Below are 14,716 nucleotides of genomic sequence, written 5' to 3' on the forward strand. Positions count from 1 at the left end.
ATTAAACTAGGCTTATTTTCATCTTGTCTTGTAGTGGTCTTTTGATTATTTTTAATTTTAGCCAGGTCATCCTGAACTGAGAAGACAAAAATTGTGCAAAGAGGATCTGATGAGTCGTTAAGAAATCACTCACATTATGCAAAAATGCACATGTAGTATTCCAGTAATTTGTAATCTTACTCTTCAATGGCTTTTCTGAAGAGAAATCTGGGCAGTAGAATGAAAAGCATGATGCCAAAAATAGAGAATGCAGTTATACTGGACTTTCAGATAACACAGTTCATTTTACTTGGTATCTGCCTACACAAAATAAAATCATCTTTAACATAGGTAAAATTAGATAAAACCACAAATAGGTACCATTTCTACTATCCTAAAGAATGTGAGGTGTCTGAATCATGTCCCAATTTTGGAACTTAATGCTCTCTTGTTCTGCTTGTTCTTTTCACTTTGCCTTGGTAAGCCTCAGACACCTTTTTCTTTGCAGTGTGGTAATTGAGCTTGTTTGAGCCTGTGGTTCCGAAAATAGGCAAACAGTTGAATATTTTATTGTACTCTTAATATTAGCAGCAATAAAAAAATTAAAGTTTTGACACATTCTCTGGTTAGAATATAAAAAACATAGACTGCTGCATTATGTTAGCTCAGAGTTTACAAAAAGGCTAACTTTGTCAGCACTTTAAGAATTGTTCCCTGGTAGCAAACAAATTATTACTTTCTGTGATTCAGTTCTGACTGGAAGAATATATTTAGAAGCTTTATCAGCACACTGTTTTTCTAGACAGACAAATAAAATTATTTAAACTTCTTTTTCCTCAACAAAGATTGATACAAACTGTGAGCACTCACAGCTTTCAAATACTAGGGGATATTCCCATCTCTGGAGACAAAAACTAAAGCACTGGGAAACACAAGTTAGAAAATCAGATCAAGAAGAAGAAACAAATCATTGAATTGTAAAAATAGACAGAACTGGTTTGAACCACGAAGTACCGTGATTGGGAGATACCATACTGTATCACATGATATTTTCTCTGATTAGAACATGTTTATGCACTTGTGTTAAGAACAAAATCTTACTATATCACTTCTGTCTTGTAGGGAAATGTTTTGCAGGCTCTGGTGACCTGCGTAGACATGTGAGGACTCATACGGGAGAAAAACCCTATACCTGTGAAACTTGTAACAAATGCTTCACTCGCTCTGCTGTTCTACGGCGGCACAAGAAAATGCATTGTAAAGCCACTGATGAAGGTCCAAACACACTAGATGAATTTACTCAAGGGATTGAAACTTCTGATCTTGACAAATCTCAGAGTTCTGACTCTTTTGGCCAAGAAATGCCTGTTACATTGTTACCAGTGTCCGTTAAATTTCCCATTCGTCCAACTGCAAATTCAACTGAATTTGATAGTTCTGCAGATTCATACTGTAAGTTGCGATCAATGATTCAACACCATGACTCAGCAAACCAACAGAAACTGAATGTGGATTCTGCTAAACTCCCAAAAGCTCAGACACAACAAACTCCACCACCACCACCACCATATGCTTATGCAGATGTAGATGTATCTTCTGCAGAAGAACCCTTGCAGTCTGATAATATTCCCATGATTCGTTCCTCTATGGTTAGCTTGGACAGTCATTGTAATGATCCACTGGGCAGTCGAACATCATCTGCTGCGTACAAGAACAACGAAGGACCATTCTTCTCCAGCATGACCCTCTGGGGTTTAGCTATGAAGACCTTGCAGAATGAAAGCGAATTGGAACAATAAGGGCTCAGATGACTGTATCAAGACTTCTTAGAGGCATTTCATGCTAAAGTGATTGTGGCTACACTGCAGCATAGAGAGATCAGAGCTAGTTTATAAGACAGCTAGCTTGGATACTGCTAGAAATCGAGATACCCATGCCCAGAATCTGCCCTAGGCTGCCTTTACACTGCTTCTCAGCACAGTTCAAATCTAGTTTTGAGGTCCTTTGTTGTTCTGTGACCGCACTGTGTAGCTCATGTGTTGCCAGGATTTACTAAAATTTACTATTTACTAAACTTACCATTTAATTTGGTATTTTTTACCTGATAATGGAGGAAAGGATGGCCCAACGTCTAATTTCACGGTATGGGTGCAGTTCAAGTATGGTCATCAGAGTTGTGTAAGGGTATAGATATGAAAAGAGGAAAATACTTAACAAATCCCCAGCGAGCCTGAGTTTCAGTAGTGGCTTTCTTACCAGTAGGGTTATTGGTTTACATGACTTGAGTATTGTGAGATTAAATTTAAATGTTAAATACTGGACAATATTTGTGATAGTGCAAAGTAACTGTATATCTAGAAACTTTATTTTTTTACAATAAAAGCTTTTTTTAGTATTTTATAAACTATTTTGCACAGCAGATTATTTGTACAATGAAGACCAAGATCAGGAAATGCAAATAAAGGAAAGTTGTTTTACATTGTATTATGTTGCTCGATGTGTTTCAACTTTTTATGAAAGATTTTCAATAACAATTCCATCTATTCTAGGTATCTTTACAATGCTAAAGGGATACCTACGCAAGAAAATCTGCACTATAAAATAAGGGCAATCAATACACCAGTAGCTTGTCTTGCTTTTCAGTGAATTAGTGTAAAACATTGTCCAAGTAATGGAATGAATAGACTCTTAAAGGCTAGAAACTTTGCTTGGAGGCCTTTTTCTGCTTTGGTGCTTTGATTGGTTGCATTCATTTTCAGTATAGATCTGTTGCTGCATTTCAGACTGCTTGCTACAGTCACATGAGTTTTACTGGCCTAACTATTTCCAATCCATCAAAAAGTTTTAGCAGTGTGTTGTCAAGCTTTATGCTAAAATATTCCCTAGATTCTGTAGTTTCTGAAATGAAAATATCCGTCTACTAACCTTTTTTCTGAAGTTCATTCACAGGCTGGAAAGTCTATTTGAAGTACATACTTCTTATTTCCTATAAGGAGTCTCAGTGTTCACCACCAGCAACAGCTGTGAGTACTGTTATCTCTAGTATTGCGTGGTAAGACCGCAAGACTTCAGAGTTGCACTTGCATGAAAAATAGTCCAACATTTATTTGGGACTACAAACTCACATAAAAACCCCAAACATCTGGTTATATAAAAATTCAGGTTGTGAAAAGCAGCAGTTTGTAGGCGGAGAGTAGATTTCAGTGTTTTGCAACAGCTAACAATATCTGGTATCACCACTGTTTTAATAACACTGCAGTTCCTCTGCTGAAAAAATTGTGTAAAACTAATAGCTGGAACTGTAGCAATTTATATGTAATGTCACATTTTCCTGGTAATAGAAAATACATTGTCACTTGTATCCCACTAAAGCACAAAAATTCAAATCTATTTTAATTGGCTAGTTTTTGGTGGAACAAGAATTAGTTTTGCTGGAACAGGAATGTAGACCATGGAGGACTTACAGTCCACTGCTTGCATTCTGTGGAAGTTCAGTGCTCACCACTTTTTTTTCCCCCAGGAATTCAAAAGTAGCTGTTGTTTCTTACTGTGTTAACACCAACCATTGCAATTCGTGGCTTCCCTTCCTTTACTTGAGGGCTATACCTCCCTGGTTTTGACTGCTTTCAGCCTGAGTTGAAATGAGAAAGAAAATATTGCTGGCCAGAGCACAGCACTCCTTAAAACAAAAGGGGCAGAACATTACACTGTGTATGCAAGTCTTGAAAGATCACATTTCTCTCAATCATGATTTAATGTTATGAAAAACATTTTTTCACTACATTAACAGAGCAGTTAAAAAAAATCCAGGTGCACTGGAGAGCAAATTGGGAATTTTTTTGGCCTTTTTTGTAGTGCACGTATACTAGGAAGCTCTAAAATATCTGTATTTTTCCAGCCAGTGAAGTCAAAATGATGCTGTTGCAGTGCCTGATTTTGAAAACAGCATGTAGGCTAGCAGAACGCAGTCCCATGTAGGATTAGGCAGGGCACACTTTCTATATTTGAACCCTTATCCCTTCTGTCATTCATTTTCTTTTACATTATTTGCTGGGGAACACTGCAGGTCTTTCTGGAGATCATCCGCATGCTGTTCAGCAACCCGTGTATTATGGTTCTGGCCCTGACCACGTGTGCTCACCCTCACTCTCCTTCTGCTTTGCTTCCACTAGTGCCTAAGGCTAAATGTGGGTATCTGCCAGCCGCTAGCTCTGTAGATTTCCCCTTGTCAGAAACTATTTTTAGACTTACTTATCCCAAGAGAAAACAGAAATTTGATTCTGTTCCCTTGCTTGGCAAGGACAAATCTGCAGTTTGTGAACCTCCTAACTCTTCAGTGGACTCTGGTTCCGCAACGGTTTTACTTCCTCTGTATTTTGGGGGAGTCAGTACAGGATAAGTTTAAAACAGACCGTGTTGTGACCTTTGTGTTTTTCTAACAGTATTGGATGCCTGTACACTTTGTTTTGGAGAACTGTGTTATTGTCAAACACTGTCTAAAAGTGAAAATGACATCTTGAGATGCATGTAAGTATATAGCTTGGATTGCTAGGTATCAAGTGCTTTGTGCTGAGAGGACAGCCATGTTGCACAAAGGATAATTTCTCTTGCTTAGCAGTATGTCTTTCTGTGAGAGTGTTTCACACCAAAACCATGAAGGTTCTAAACCTGCTATCAGACTGTGAAGGCTGTTTGCAGTTCGGGGAGTTTGATAAAACACCATGTTGCAATGTGGCATCTTTGAGAAGGAAGTAGAGAAAACACTGGTAGGAGAAAGCAGTCCATCTGAGTTTGTGCAGCTGGAAGAGCAAGAGAGAAGACTCAAAAGATGAGTAGATAGATGACGTCAGATGGAAGAGAATTAATTTTTATGTATGGAGCAAGAAGCTTTGGATTAAGAAGCCCCATCCCTGCAGCTACTTTGCAATGAGAATATCACTGCCTGACTGCAAGAACATGTGTTTTGCTTTTGTCTTTCCAAAAACAAATATAGTATGTCAATTCAGTATCGTCTTGTGCTTTTCTCAGTGAGACCTCTGTCGAAAGTTACCTTGAAAGAGGATGTTTTTCTGTATCCTGAGAATTTCCTGTGCCAACCCGTGGGTCCATAGCGAAGAGGGTGTTTGAGTAGGAATGGCAAATACGGTCTGATGGTCCTAATGCTGCCATAAAGCTGGCACAGTTGGAAAACAGTAGCCTACCCTGTGACTTTGAAGAACAGGTGGAAACCGTGACATAATTACTGAGCCAATAGTATTTTGCAAGCAGCAGACCCCCAGACATAGCTATTGCTCATAAATATCCATAGTCAGCGTGCTGAGGGGTATGAATAACCATCAGTCAATTGGCTAGTAGCAGGGACTGCTGAAGTGCCATTTTAATCGATGTAAATGGTGTGCTATTTAAAAAAAAAAAAATTAACCAACGTGGCCTAGTAAAATCGAAGAACTGCTAATCATTAGAATAGCTGTCCTGCAGTTCAGAGCTGCTGCTCAGTTCATCTTGCGAACTTGAATCACTTTTGTTTCCAGAAGATGCAGGTAACCAACTGCTCAGGGCTTATCTTGGGCTTGTTCAGTGCAGAGAGATCTCTGTCATTTGACTCCTGCACAGTATAAACAAAGTTAAATTACGGTAGTGTTTAAACTTTTGAAGACATTAATGGGTTGGTTTTTTATTATTTAAGTGGATTAAACCTAAACAAAATTTAACCTGCCTTTTTTATGGGGGTATATTTTCTGTGTGCACAAAGGAAAATGATACATCATATAATTAAGTCTGAGTTCAAATAACTCCCCCTCCAAAAAAGAAAAAAAATCCTCTGCTTATCTTGAAACTTAAGACCTAGTTTAGTTAGAACTGAAAATAAATAAGTTGTTTAAGGAAGGAAAACTTCACTGGGAAGGACTTACCACCTGTTTATTAGCTGTTGCCATTGAAACGTATAGTGTTTTTGTGGCCTGAGACTTTATCTGCATTCTCTCATACTCTTTTTAAACCTGGCCTACTAGATGTTTTGCAGTTTCTTGAATTCAGAGATTGGGCTTTAGAACTGAGCACTCGTGCTTTGCTTTGTTTCCATGGCTTCTTCAGCAAGTCCAAATAGGCTTAAACTCCTGTTGATAATTTTATAGGGAAGTAATTGCTACACATGAAGACTTCCCAAAACATCTAAGTGGCATATACAAGAGCAAGCCACATCTAAGACAAAATCAGTGTGAAGCAAGTGGAACTGGGTCCATAGGCCATTTGCTTCTGGAATCCACTTTTTTCTTTCCTTTCATTGTCTTCCCCACTGTGGGTAGCTCCATTCATATGTGGACAGCTGCATTCAATTCTTGCTGCTCACTTCATGCCACTTACCCACCCCTCATAATCCAGACCAGAGGTTAACATATTCAAGCTCAGTGAGTAAAAATGTAGAAGCGTATAGGTAAATGGAGTCCCACATAGTTGTAAAACTCTTTAAAAAATCTCCAGTCTCCCATGTTTTGTAGTGTGTGCTGGGATTTTGGATATTCAGCTTTCTTGGTAAAGAGCTTGTTTGAGGAGTGATATGTAAAGCAAGCATGGCAAGAAATGTAGATGGTCCTGCTTGTACAGAAGACTTAATAGAAAGCAAGCAGACGTCAGCTTATAGGCAGATCTCAAGGAGGAAAATGTGATAGCTTGGGAAATGTGTTCTAACGACAACTGAAGGGCCTTAGATACAGCTATTTTGTAATTCAGTATGCTAATGACTTCAAAGTGACCTGCGCTCCACTGTGCTGCAAATAGATTTCTTTGTATTGGTACACACAGGCTTGCGCTTTCTGGTCCATAGCCTTATTCATTAATCCTTACTGACATCTATTATTGAATTTGCCTTCTCTAAACAGTTGGTTTTCATCTCTGTTATTAAATCTCCATCCTAGCAAATAGATAAAAACTACCTTTAAAACACAGCCTAGTGAAGACGCAAGCTAGTGACTCAGGCATTCTTTTTTCTAAAGACAGTACCCCTACTGTTTAAATATAATTTTTTTTTTTTTTTTAGTTGATATTCACATGTGTGTTCAGATCTGACAACAGTTTTGTTCTCTTGGTGAGGGAATTTTTCCTGGAAGGTTACAAAAGCCCATTAATAGAACCGCACAATGCAGCGCTGAGGAGCGTGCATGCATGAACTACAAGTCTGCCAGCTTTTTGTGAAGCTCTGCAGGGGGCAGTATACTGAAATAAAGCTTTTCAGGCCCTTTTAATGTAGTTCTGACCTTCCACTCTATATTAAACAGATGACTGGAACCAGAAAGATAGGTCATTGTGATTGCAGTTAATATTTGTAAGGACCAAAGCAGCTCTCAGCCTTTGAGGTAGAAGGGAATCATCTTAAGTGTGAAAATGTATCATCACAAGAATGGAGAGGATCAAAGGAAGGCCAGCTGGTGCTCGGACATCTTTTCATAACCTTTACTACAATGCTAGAATACACTAACCTCAATGGGAAGTCCATTCAATTCGTGTATTTCAAATAGATAATCTGTATTCTGGTGAAACAAAGCAAGCTAAAAAAGTCCCTTCTAAAAAGGGGGCGGTCGGCACAAATTTGCCTATGATTTAATCATATTGGTTTTCTAAAATCAGCTTAGCTTTTTCAATGCAACTATACGAATGTATGACATGCTTATTTTGGAAGTGGCTGAAAATTTGTAAATTTGGGTACAGAGAGTTCTAGCTGATTTGGCTGTGTTTTACTTCCACTTCAAAATAAAGGTCCTCTGCATTTTCACTTGCTGAGCACAAAAAATAAGACACAGTATTTCAGGGAAAAAAGATAGAACAGCCATAAGCATTAAATCGTCCAGGAGGTATGTATACATGAAGTCATGAAAAGGCCAGGATTAAGGCTGACTAGTTTTGACAAACACCAAAATTTAAGCCTGGGCTTCCAGGGAACACCCTACCCCTGTAGGTATATACAAAATTAGCAATATCGAAGCAGAAAATCAATGAAGATTTCTGTTTAGAGGTAGGGTCTTACAGCAGAGTCCTGTGTCCACAGGCTGAGGGCTGTGCTACCAGATCTGTGCTAAATGGACAGGGAAGAGCAGTGGGACTGTAGGTATAGACCAGAGGTGAGCACTTCTGCCATGATATTTTTTGGATGGGGAATGCTGGAGATGACTAGAACATCAAAGCTCAAACTCAAGTGTTAACTGGTTTACTCATTGCTTTCAGATTTGGATTTCAATCAGTTACTTTCTGAATTTGTTCCATGGATCCAGAATGGGGAAAGTATCCCTTCTACTTGTTGAGCAGGGATTTATTTCCAAGCGACCTTATTAAAAGTTTTGTCTAAAGATTGATACCTATGTAAGAATTGCGTTATTTATGAAGTTAGACCTTGACAGGAAATTCAGCAGTCGGTCTTTTAATGCTGGAGAACACTAAACGGACAAAAGAATATTGCCTTTTCCTACCCAGAGGGCGACGGCAGACAGTCACATCAGCTGAGTAATGACTGCAGCCTGTGAAGCAGGTCTGAGGGGCGCTGAAGTTCTGACAGCTTCAGGAGATGCAACAACTTCGTTTCAATTCAAAAGTCATTAAAATCATTCCTAAATTCTAAAGCTCAGAAGAAAAGGTATTTAATTTCTTTTTCTCCAAGTAATTTGCATGTCAAATCTCTCTCCCTCTCTCACACGCACTCTCTCCCTCTCTCTCCTGTCAGAGATGTCTCTCTCAGCAGCTGTCTAGTCATGAATCACTCCTGTCATCTGAAGCATATTTTTAACACTTCTGGACGTGCTCTAAAAGCAAATGCTGTTAAGCAAACAATTTGCTCTGGTTTTCTGTACGCTCTCTTCACTTCCCCAAACCCTTCATAATCATGATTTTAAAAGCTGGGTCACAGGGGAATCAGATACTGGAAAATACATCCTTTTGTATTTGTGACAGTATCATAATGTTACATCAAGTTCTCATGTAATGCAGATCTTCTGTCTGACTTGCAGAAGACTTGAAGTTGCCTGAAGCTTGAGATTTTAACTTCATTAAGATTCATATGAACGTTGCCTTTGGTTTCAGTCATTGTAGTCTGCACCCTCTCAGGCTCAAACTTCACTCTGAGTTTAGGAGTTGAGCATACAAAAAGAAAATCACTGTCAAAGCTTGGTTCAGATGCTGTTATGGGAAAGTAGATTAGATTATGCCATGTTTGCTTCAGAGCAGTTATTTTACAGCCTGAAATGGAGAGCATAATCATCGAGCCTAATAAATTATTTGCCTTGCAATCATGAGTTTCAGAGCTACCAGCAAAAGGTCATTGTCCGAAAAGGTTTTGATCTTAAAAGCTTTTCTCATCTCTTCTTTGGCAGAAGGATGCCCGCTGGAGCCTTAAAGACCCAGGGATCTTTGCTAGGTGCCTGGAAAGTCTTTGGAATCATCCATTAACAAGTCAAATAGGAAGAAAAGTTTATTTTGTTCTTCTTCCACTGGCTAATAAGTGACTCTTCTGGTAATTAAAATACTTGTCAGGAACACAAGTTGAGCTCTGGATCCAAATGATTGTATTGGCACATGGGGAAGACAGGAATCTTGATTGTGCCCAGCTGGAAAGAACTTTCTCTTTCAAAATAAAATGTAGCTTTTAAATACCTAGGGGCAAGTTAGTTTTGCTTTTTTAAAGCCTAGAGGCAATAACCCTAACAGATGCTTTTGACTGAAGTCCTAACACAAGTGGTATACAAAGAGTATTTATGAGCCACACACTTCCACTCTGTGTTTGCATCCAGAACTTCTGTTTCTCTTTCTTTTTGCTTTGATGTCACATCCCTTTGTACCTTTTAAGTGCTTAGAAGAGCCCTAGTGTGACAAAATACTAAATAATAATTGAAGTCCAGGACATCAAATGATACTGTGTAATGTATTTCCAGTAAGGAGTGCTCTCATTTGTGGACTGCAAGACGGATGAGTATCTTGAGCGCTCTGACTGTCCTGCGCATATCATCTGTCTTTGTTAGTAAGCTATTAGTAACCACCATTAATATCACCACTATTCAGCAGCTTAATTGTAAGATTTGTGCTGTTTGCTGTTCTCAAAAGTTCTTCCTTCTGAAGATGTGATTAGGTAAAATCTACCATTAAAAGGGGTTAACCCTTTGTATTGTAAGAAAAGCCTGACATATTGTAAGTGCCTAGAAATCAGAAGACAAAAAGCATTTCAAAATATTTGTAGCCATTATTTGTAAATCACATTCATGATACTTTAGGATACACCCACACGCTTTTTGAATGTGTGGTTTGTATCAAGCAATAGCTTCCTTCATCTCTCCCTTATTCCCCCATGAATTTAGGTTAAGCAATTTATTTTCTTCTGTAAATCCACTGGGCCAAATGTCTCTCTGACGCATCATCACTAGCAGGTCAGAGTCGGAGTAAGGGGCGGTGTAAACCCGTTCGTCCACCGGGTGGCAGTGAAAGCCCGAGTGACAAGGGGGATGCTCCCAGGGTCCAGCTGCTCCCCTGCGGCTCCTCTGGAGTCAGTGCTTCGGGCTAGAGCACCTGCTCACTGCACATCCTGGCAGCCAGGCAGTGGCTTCATCGAGAGTAGAAAATCTCCTTCCTTTATGTTAGGAAGTGATAATGCGGTAACTGGTTTGCTACCTACATCTTTAATGAACTGTAAGGCATACCTTCCAAACAGAGCTGGAATGGCATTGGCAAAGACAGCCAGCGGTTGTCCGTGCTTCAGTCTTGTGGGTATCGTAATGTGCGATACAAATATCATTAGTTTCATAATGTGGTTTATCACTCTGTGTTTTGTGAATGCGTGCTCCTGCCTTATCTCTTAATACTTCACAACTGTTCCTCTTGCTGCAGGTTGTTACCCAAAGCCAGCCAGCTCCCTCGCACTCAGGCAGCGGTCCCTTGGGAAATGCTCTGAGCCCATGGCAGAGCTGTGTGGGCTCTGGGCACCTCTCACCATTTCCTGATAGTGTTTTCTAAAGAAACCCTTAAATACTTCTTTCACTTAACCTGAAAGGATGTTCAGCACACTAAGTAGTTTAACACTACTCTATTTTGAACTTACCGGTAACCGCCTTTTGCCGTTCTTAGATTGTATGATGCCCACCTGCCAACTCAGCTCCTAACTTAGGAAGTTATTCCTTGCTAATTCTCCCTGCAGAACAAATGCCTTAGCTTCTACTTCTGGCAAGGATCTGAAAGTATTGCACAGCTGTGTGCATTCAGACTGACAGGGCAGGGATCGGAGAAACAAGTCAAAGCATGAACAGTGAGAAGTTGTCTGTGTTCAGAATAATTAAAGTATGAGGTGCTTGGAAATTGCAAGACTGACATTGCTGAGCTGTACCCACCCCAGCATGGGAGGAGAATAGGTAAAAAAAATCAAGAGAAAAGAATATGAAAGTGGTTCCTTTAAGAGTAAGCAAATATTGTCTTAAAAAAATGTACAAAACCTAAATTCTAATAGTAAAGTGAAAAGTATGGATTTGGTCCTTATGTGTAATTTCCAAGGATGTCTTGATATAGAGTCGCAATGTTGGCTTTGTGATTTTGGCTGTACCGGTTAGTAATGGATGCAGATTAAACACTATCTACCATTGGTTTTAAACCTCCTTACAGGTCTGGCAGCAATAAAGGTATCTATAAAGTGTTATGAGTCAAATACTATGACTTTGTCAGTACTTTAGCTTTACAACCCAACTACATTTCATGGCTTTACTGTTTGTAGTAAGGGCTGTTATCACTATAGCTGGTATTGCCGTGTTGTTACTACCTGTGCCTCTGCCAGAAAAACAGCAGATTGCCTGAACTGGAACAGGATGTGCACCTCCCTCTTGCTTCAACAGGGATTTTACCACTATAGCATTTTCAGCTCTGATCAGTAGTATTTTTCTAATTGAATCTTAACTAAATGTAAATGTGTTTACTTACGTGTTAGCTACTCTTTGAAAGCGTATTGCTTTCTGTGTTTCCTGAGTGCACAGCAGCTGATAACCACAAGTACTACGCTTGTTTTATCGAAGTATTTTAAGTACTCAGCTCTACCAGAACTGACTGTCAATTGCTTTACTAATAGGAAGTTTTGTTACAGAGATCTGTTAAAATTCTGTTCCCAAAAAACATTCTAAAACAATGTGAATAAATTATTTTGTAGGTAACAATTGTTTTCCAAATATTTTTAATATTTTGTGTCTTGATAACTGGGTTTTCTTTAAGTAATCTAAATCAGTTATGTACATTGGACAAGGATGTTAAGGATATTCAGGCTCTGTGTTAGATTTGTAAAAGCACTTAGGTGTCTCAAAAAGACCCCCTGCTGTACCCACCTATATACAGATACCCATAGATATATGCAAAAAAGTCTTTGAAAGTTGGCCTTCCGTATCCAGCAGGGCTGGACATTGGTGTTCTTTAGAGTTTGTGTATGCAACGTATGCTAGGTTGGTTAGACTACTGAAGGAACATGTGAACCATATTTGCTATCATTATTTATGCTTGACGTAAGTGTAATTTTTCCCAAATGAGAGGAAGAATAAGCTTGATCAGGATGAGATGTCTTTACACAAATGGAACTGCCATTGCACTATGGTGTTCTGTGGCCATGATGATACTGTTTTTTTTAAAAAAAAGTCATGTCCCAAACTGACACAGCGGTAGCCTGGACAAAAATCATGTTTTGAACAGGCTTAAACTTTCTCTGAAATCGTATGAGTTAATACGCCGATCCTCTAGAAAAATGTCTTGAGTAAGAAAGTAATTAAAAGCCTCTACAAATTAAGATGACAACTTTTGCCCAAAAGCAAATATTAGAGACTTAGACTAACTGAAGCTCAGTGTGATCTAGTTTAAGAAAAATGTCTATACGGATTAAAAATTATCCCCTGCAGTAGGGAGAAGGCAACTAGTCCCTGCTGCTGCTACTTCTAGAATGTTTTATACTATCCGTAGCTGCACTGTACAACTAGATTGGCAGAACAGATAGGATAGCTCTTGAACGGCTGATGCCCTCCTTTAGTAGAAGTCATAGATACTTCCTTGTCTTTGCCGAGTATTTCCTTATGCAGCACTCCTTTTTGACTTTCTAGTAGTCAACATCTACATACGATAGGTGAAAACAAGAACAGACTAATGGGAAACGACAAAAATATCCATCTGCTCCTTGCTGTGTCCGGTGAGCTGTTGCTTTATGATCTTATGACTACCTGCAAATTCTTTTTGTTAAGAGCCAGTTGTATCGAGTTCAGCTGAGCAAAATGCAGTTAGGCAGTTGGGAAGGTATTAAAATACAGCACTTTGGACCTCCTTGTAGCGATTACAACCTGGAGATTGTCACCATCCTACTACTGTGAATTAGCCTGGCCATCCCAACTCTCTTGAAAAATTGACCTTTTCTGTCTCTCAGGCCTCAGGCTTGATGTGCTTTTCTTTTGGAATTCAGCTCTGTCTATAATGGGAAACGGAGCCGGGAATTGTTAGCTCATCTTTGTCCAGTGCTTTGAAGATGTAAAGTATTTTTGGAAGCTGCTTGGTACAGTTGCTCATGTTCTCATCAGGCAAAGGAACCTAACATTTGCCCTCCACAGCCTGCCCTTAGGCGAGCATTCAAGGAGCTGTCGCTCCCCTTCTGTTCCCACAAGGCAACTGATTGTCTTTACCACCAGTTCTAATTGAAGACACTGATTCAAGAACCCGATTTATGGAGAATCCTGAATGTGTTTGGCAGATCTCCTCAGCAGCTGTACTTTTACGCACAGTGGGAACCCCATCTTGCAGGAATTGGTTCTAGCTTGTCATTTTTATTTTCTGTTTTTCACTGCATTTTCATTTTGACTAATTCTTCTTCAAATGTGCACCACATTTAGGGATTTGATTGATTTAAAATGCCTAAGTACTGGGTTTAGATTTCTTAGCATCTAGGGTGCTTAAATGCCCTCAGTTGCAGTTTCCTAAAGTAACATAAAGTAAGGAATTTAAATATAGGGTGACAATGCTGCAGATTTTACAGAATTCAAACAGGTTTTTTTAAGTTCTTGGATCTCTTGCTCTGAAGTACCAATAATCCTGTGCTAGTCAACATCTCTGCTGTCTGGATGTAGCTGGTCTTGGTCTTCATTTTTTCAGCTAGCAGAGAAGGAATGATTCCTGTGGCAAACCGATCCTGCAGGGTTAATACTATTTCTTTCAAGTTACTATTTATATTGCTTGCTACATCTTTTTGTTATCATTTTTCAAAGTATCTTCTCTTCCACGGATTGTCAGTTTAAAGGAATGCAAAATGGGTTACCAGGATAGGAAAATCTCTGCTGGTCTAAAGCCATGATAGAGCTCTAATCTTACAAATGAGTGTGATTCGCAGTGCACATAAGCTGTGAATGAGGTTTTGCTTTTACAGTTCTTAATAACAGGCAAAACACATGCATGTAAAACCCTTTCCATCCAGAATATAAAAGTAATTATATTATATGTTAATAGCAATACATTTTTAAGTCAAGAGTACCCCTCTGATATTAGTTACCTGGTTACACAGTTTTACTTCATTCATCGAGTTACACTCTTTCACGTGGGAATGGCTCAAAGCTGCACCAGGGGAGGCTTAGACTGGACGTTACGAAGCATTTCTTTACTGAGAAGCTGGTCAAGCACTGGAACAGGCTTCCTAGAGAGGTGGTCGATGCCCTGTCAGTGTTTAAGAGGCATTTGGACAATGACCTTAATAACATGCTTTAACTTT

At 39.2% G+C, this 14,716-nt stretch overlaps 1 protein-coding gene across 3 annotated transcripts in view; it reads left to right on the forward strand.

The window, feature by feature from the left end:
• The window catches only part of ZBTB49 (zinc finger and BTB domain containing 49), a 19,471-nt gene extending 17,008 nt beyond the window's left edge, over positions 1–2,463 (forward strand). For all 3 annotated transcript variants that reach the window (XM_075091871.1, XM_075091872.1, XM_075091873.1), the window contains one exon: positions 1,102–2,463. In XM_075091871.1, coding sequence (XP_074947972.1) covers positions 1,102–1,778 — 677 coding nt within the window. In that variant the 3' untranslated portion in view covers positions 1,779–2,463. The remainder of the gene's footprint in view (positions 1–1,101) is intronic.
• The last annotated feature ends 12,253 nt before the right edge of the window (positions 2,464–14,716 follow it).

This window comes from Phalacrocorax aristotelis, chromosome 4 (genome assembly GCF_949628215.1).
Source record: "Phalacrocorax aristotelis chromosome 4, bGulAri2.1, whole genome shotgun sequence".
In the NCBI taxonomy this organism is placed as follows: Eukaryota; Metazoa; Chordata; class Aves; order Suliformes; family Phalacrocoracidae; genus Phalacrocorax; species Phalacrocorax aristotelis.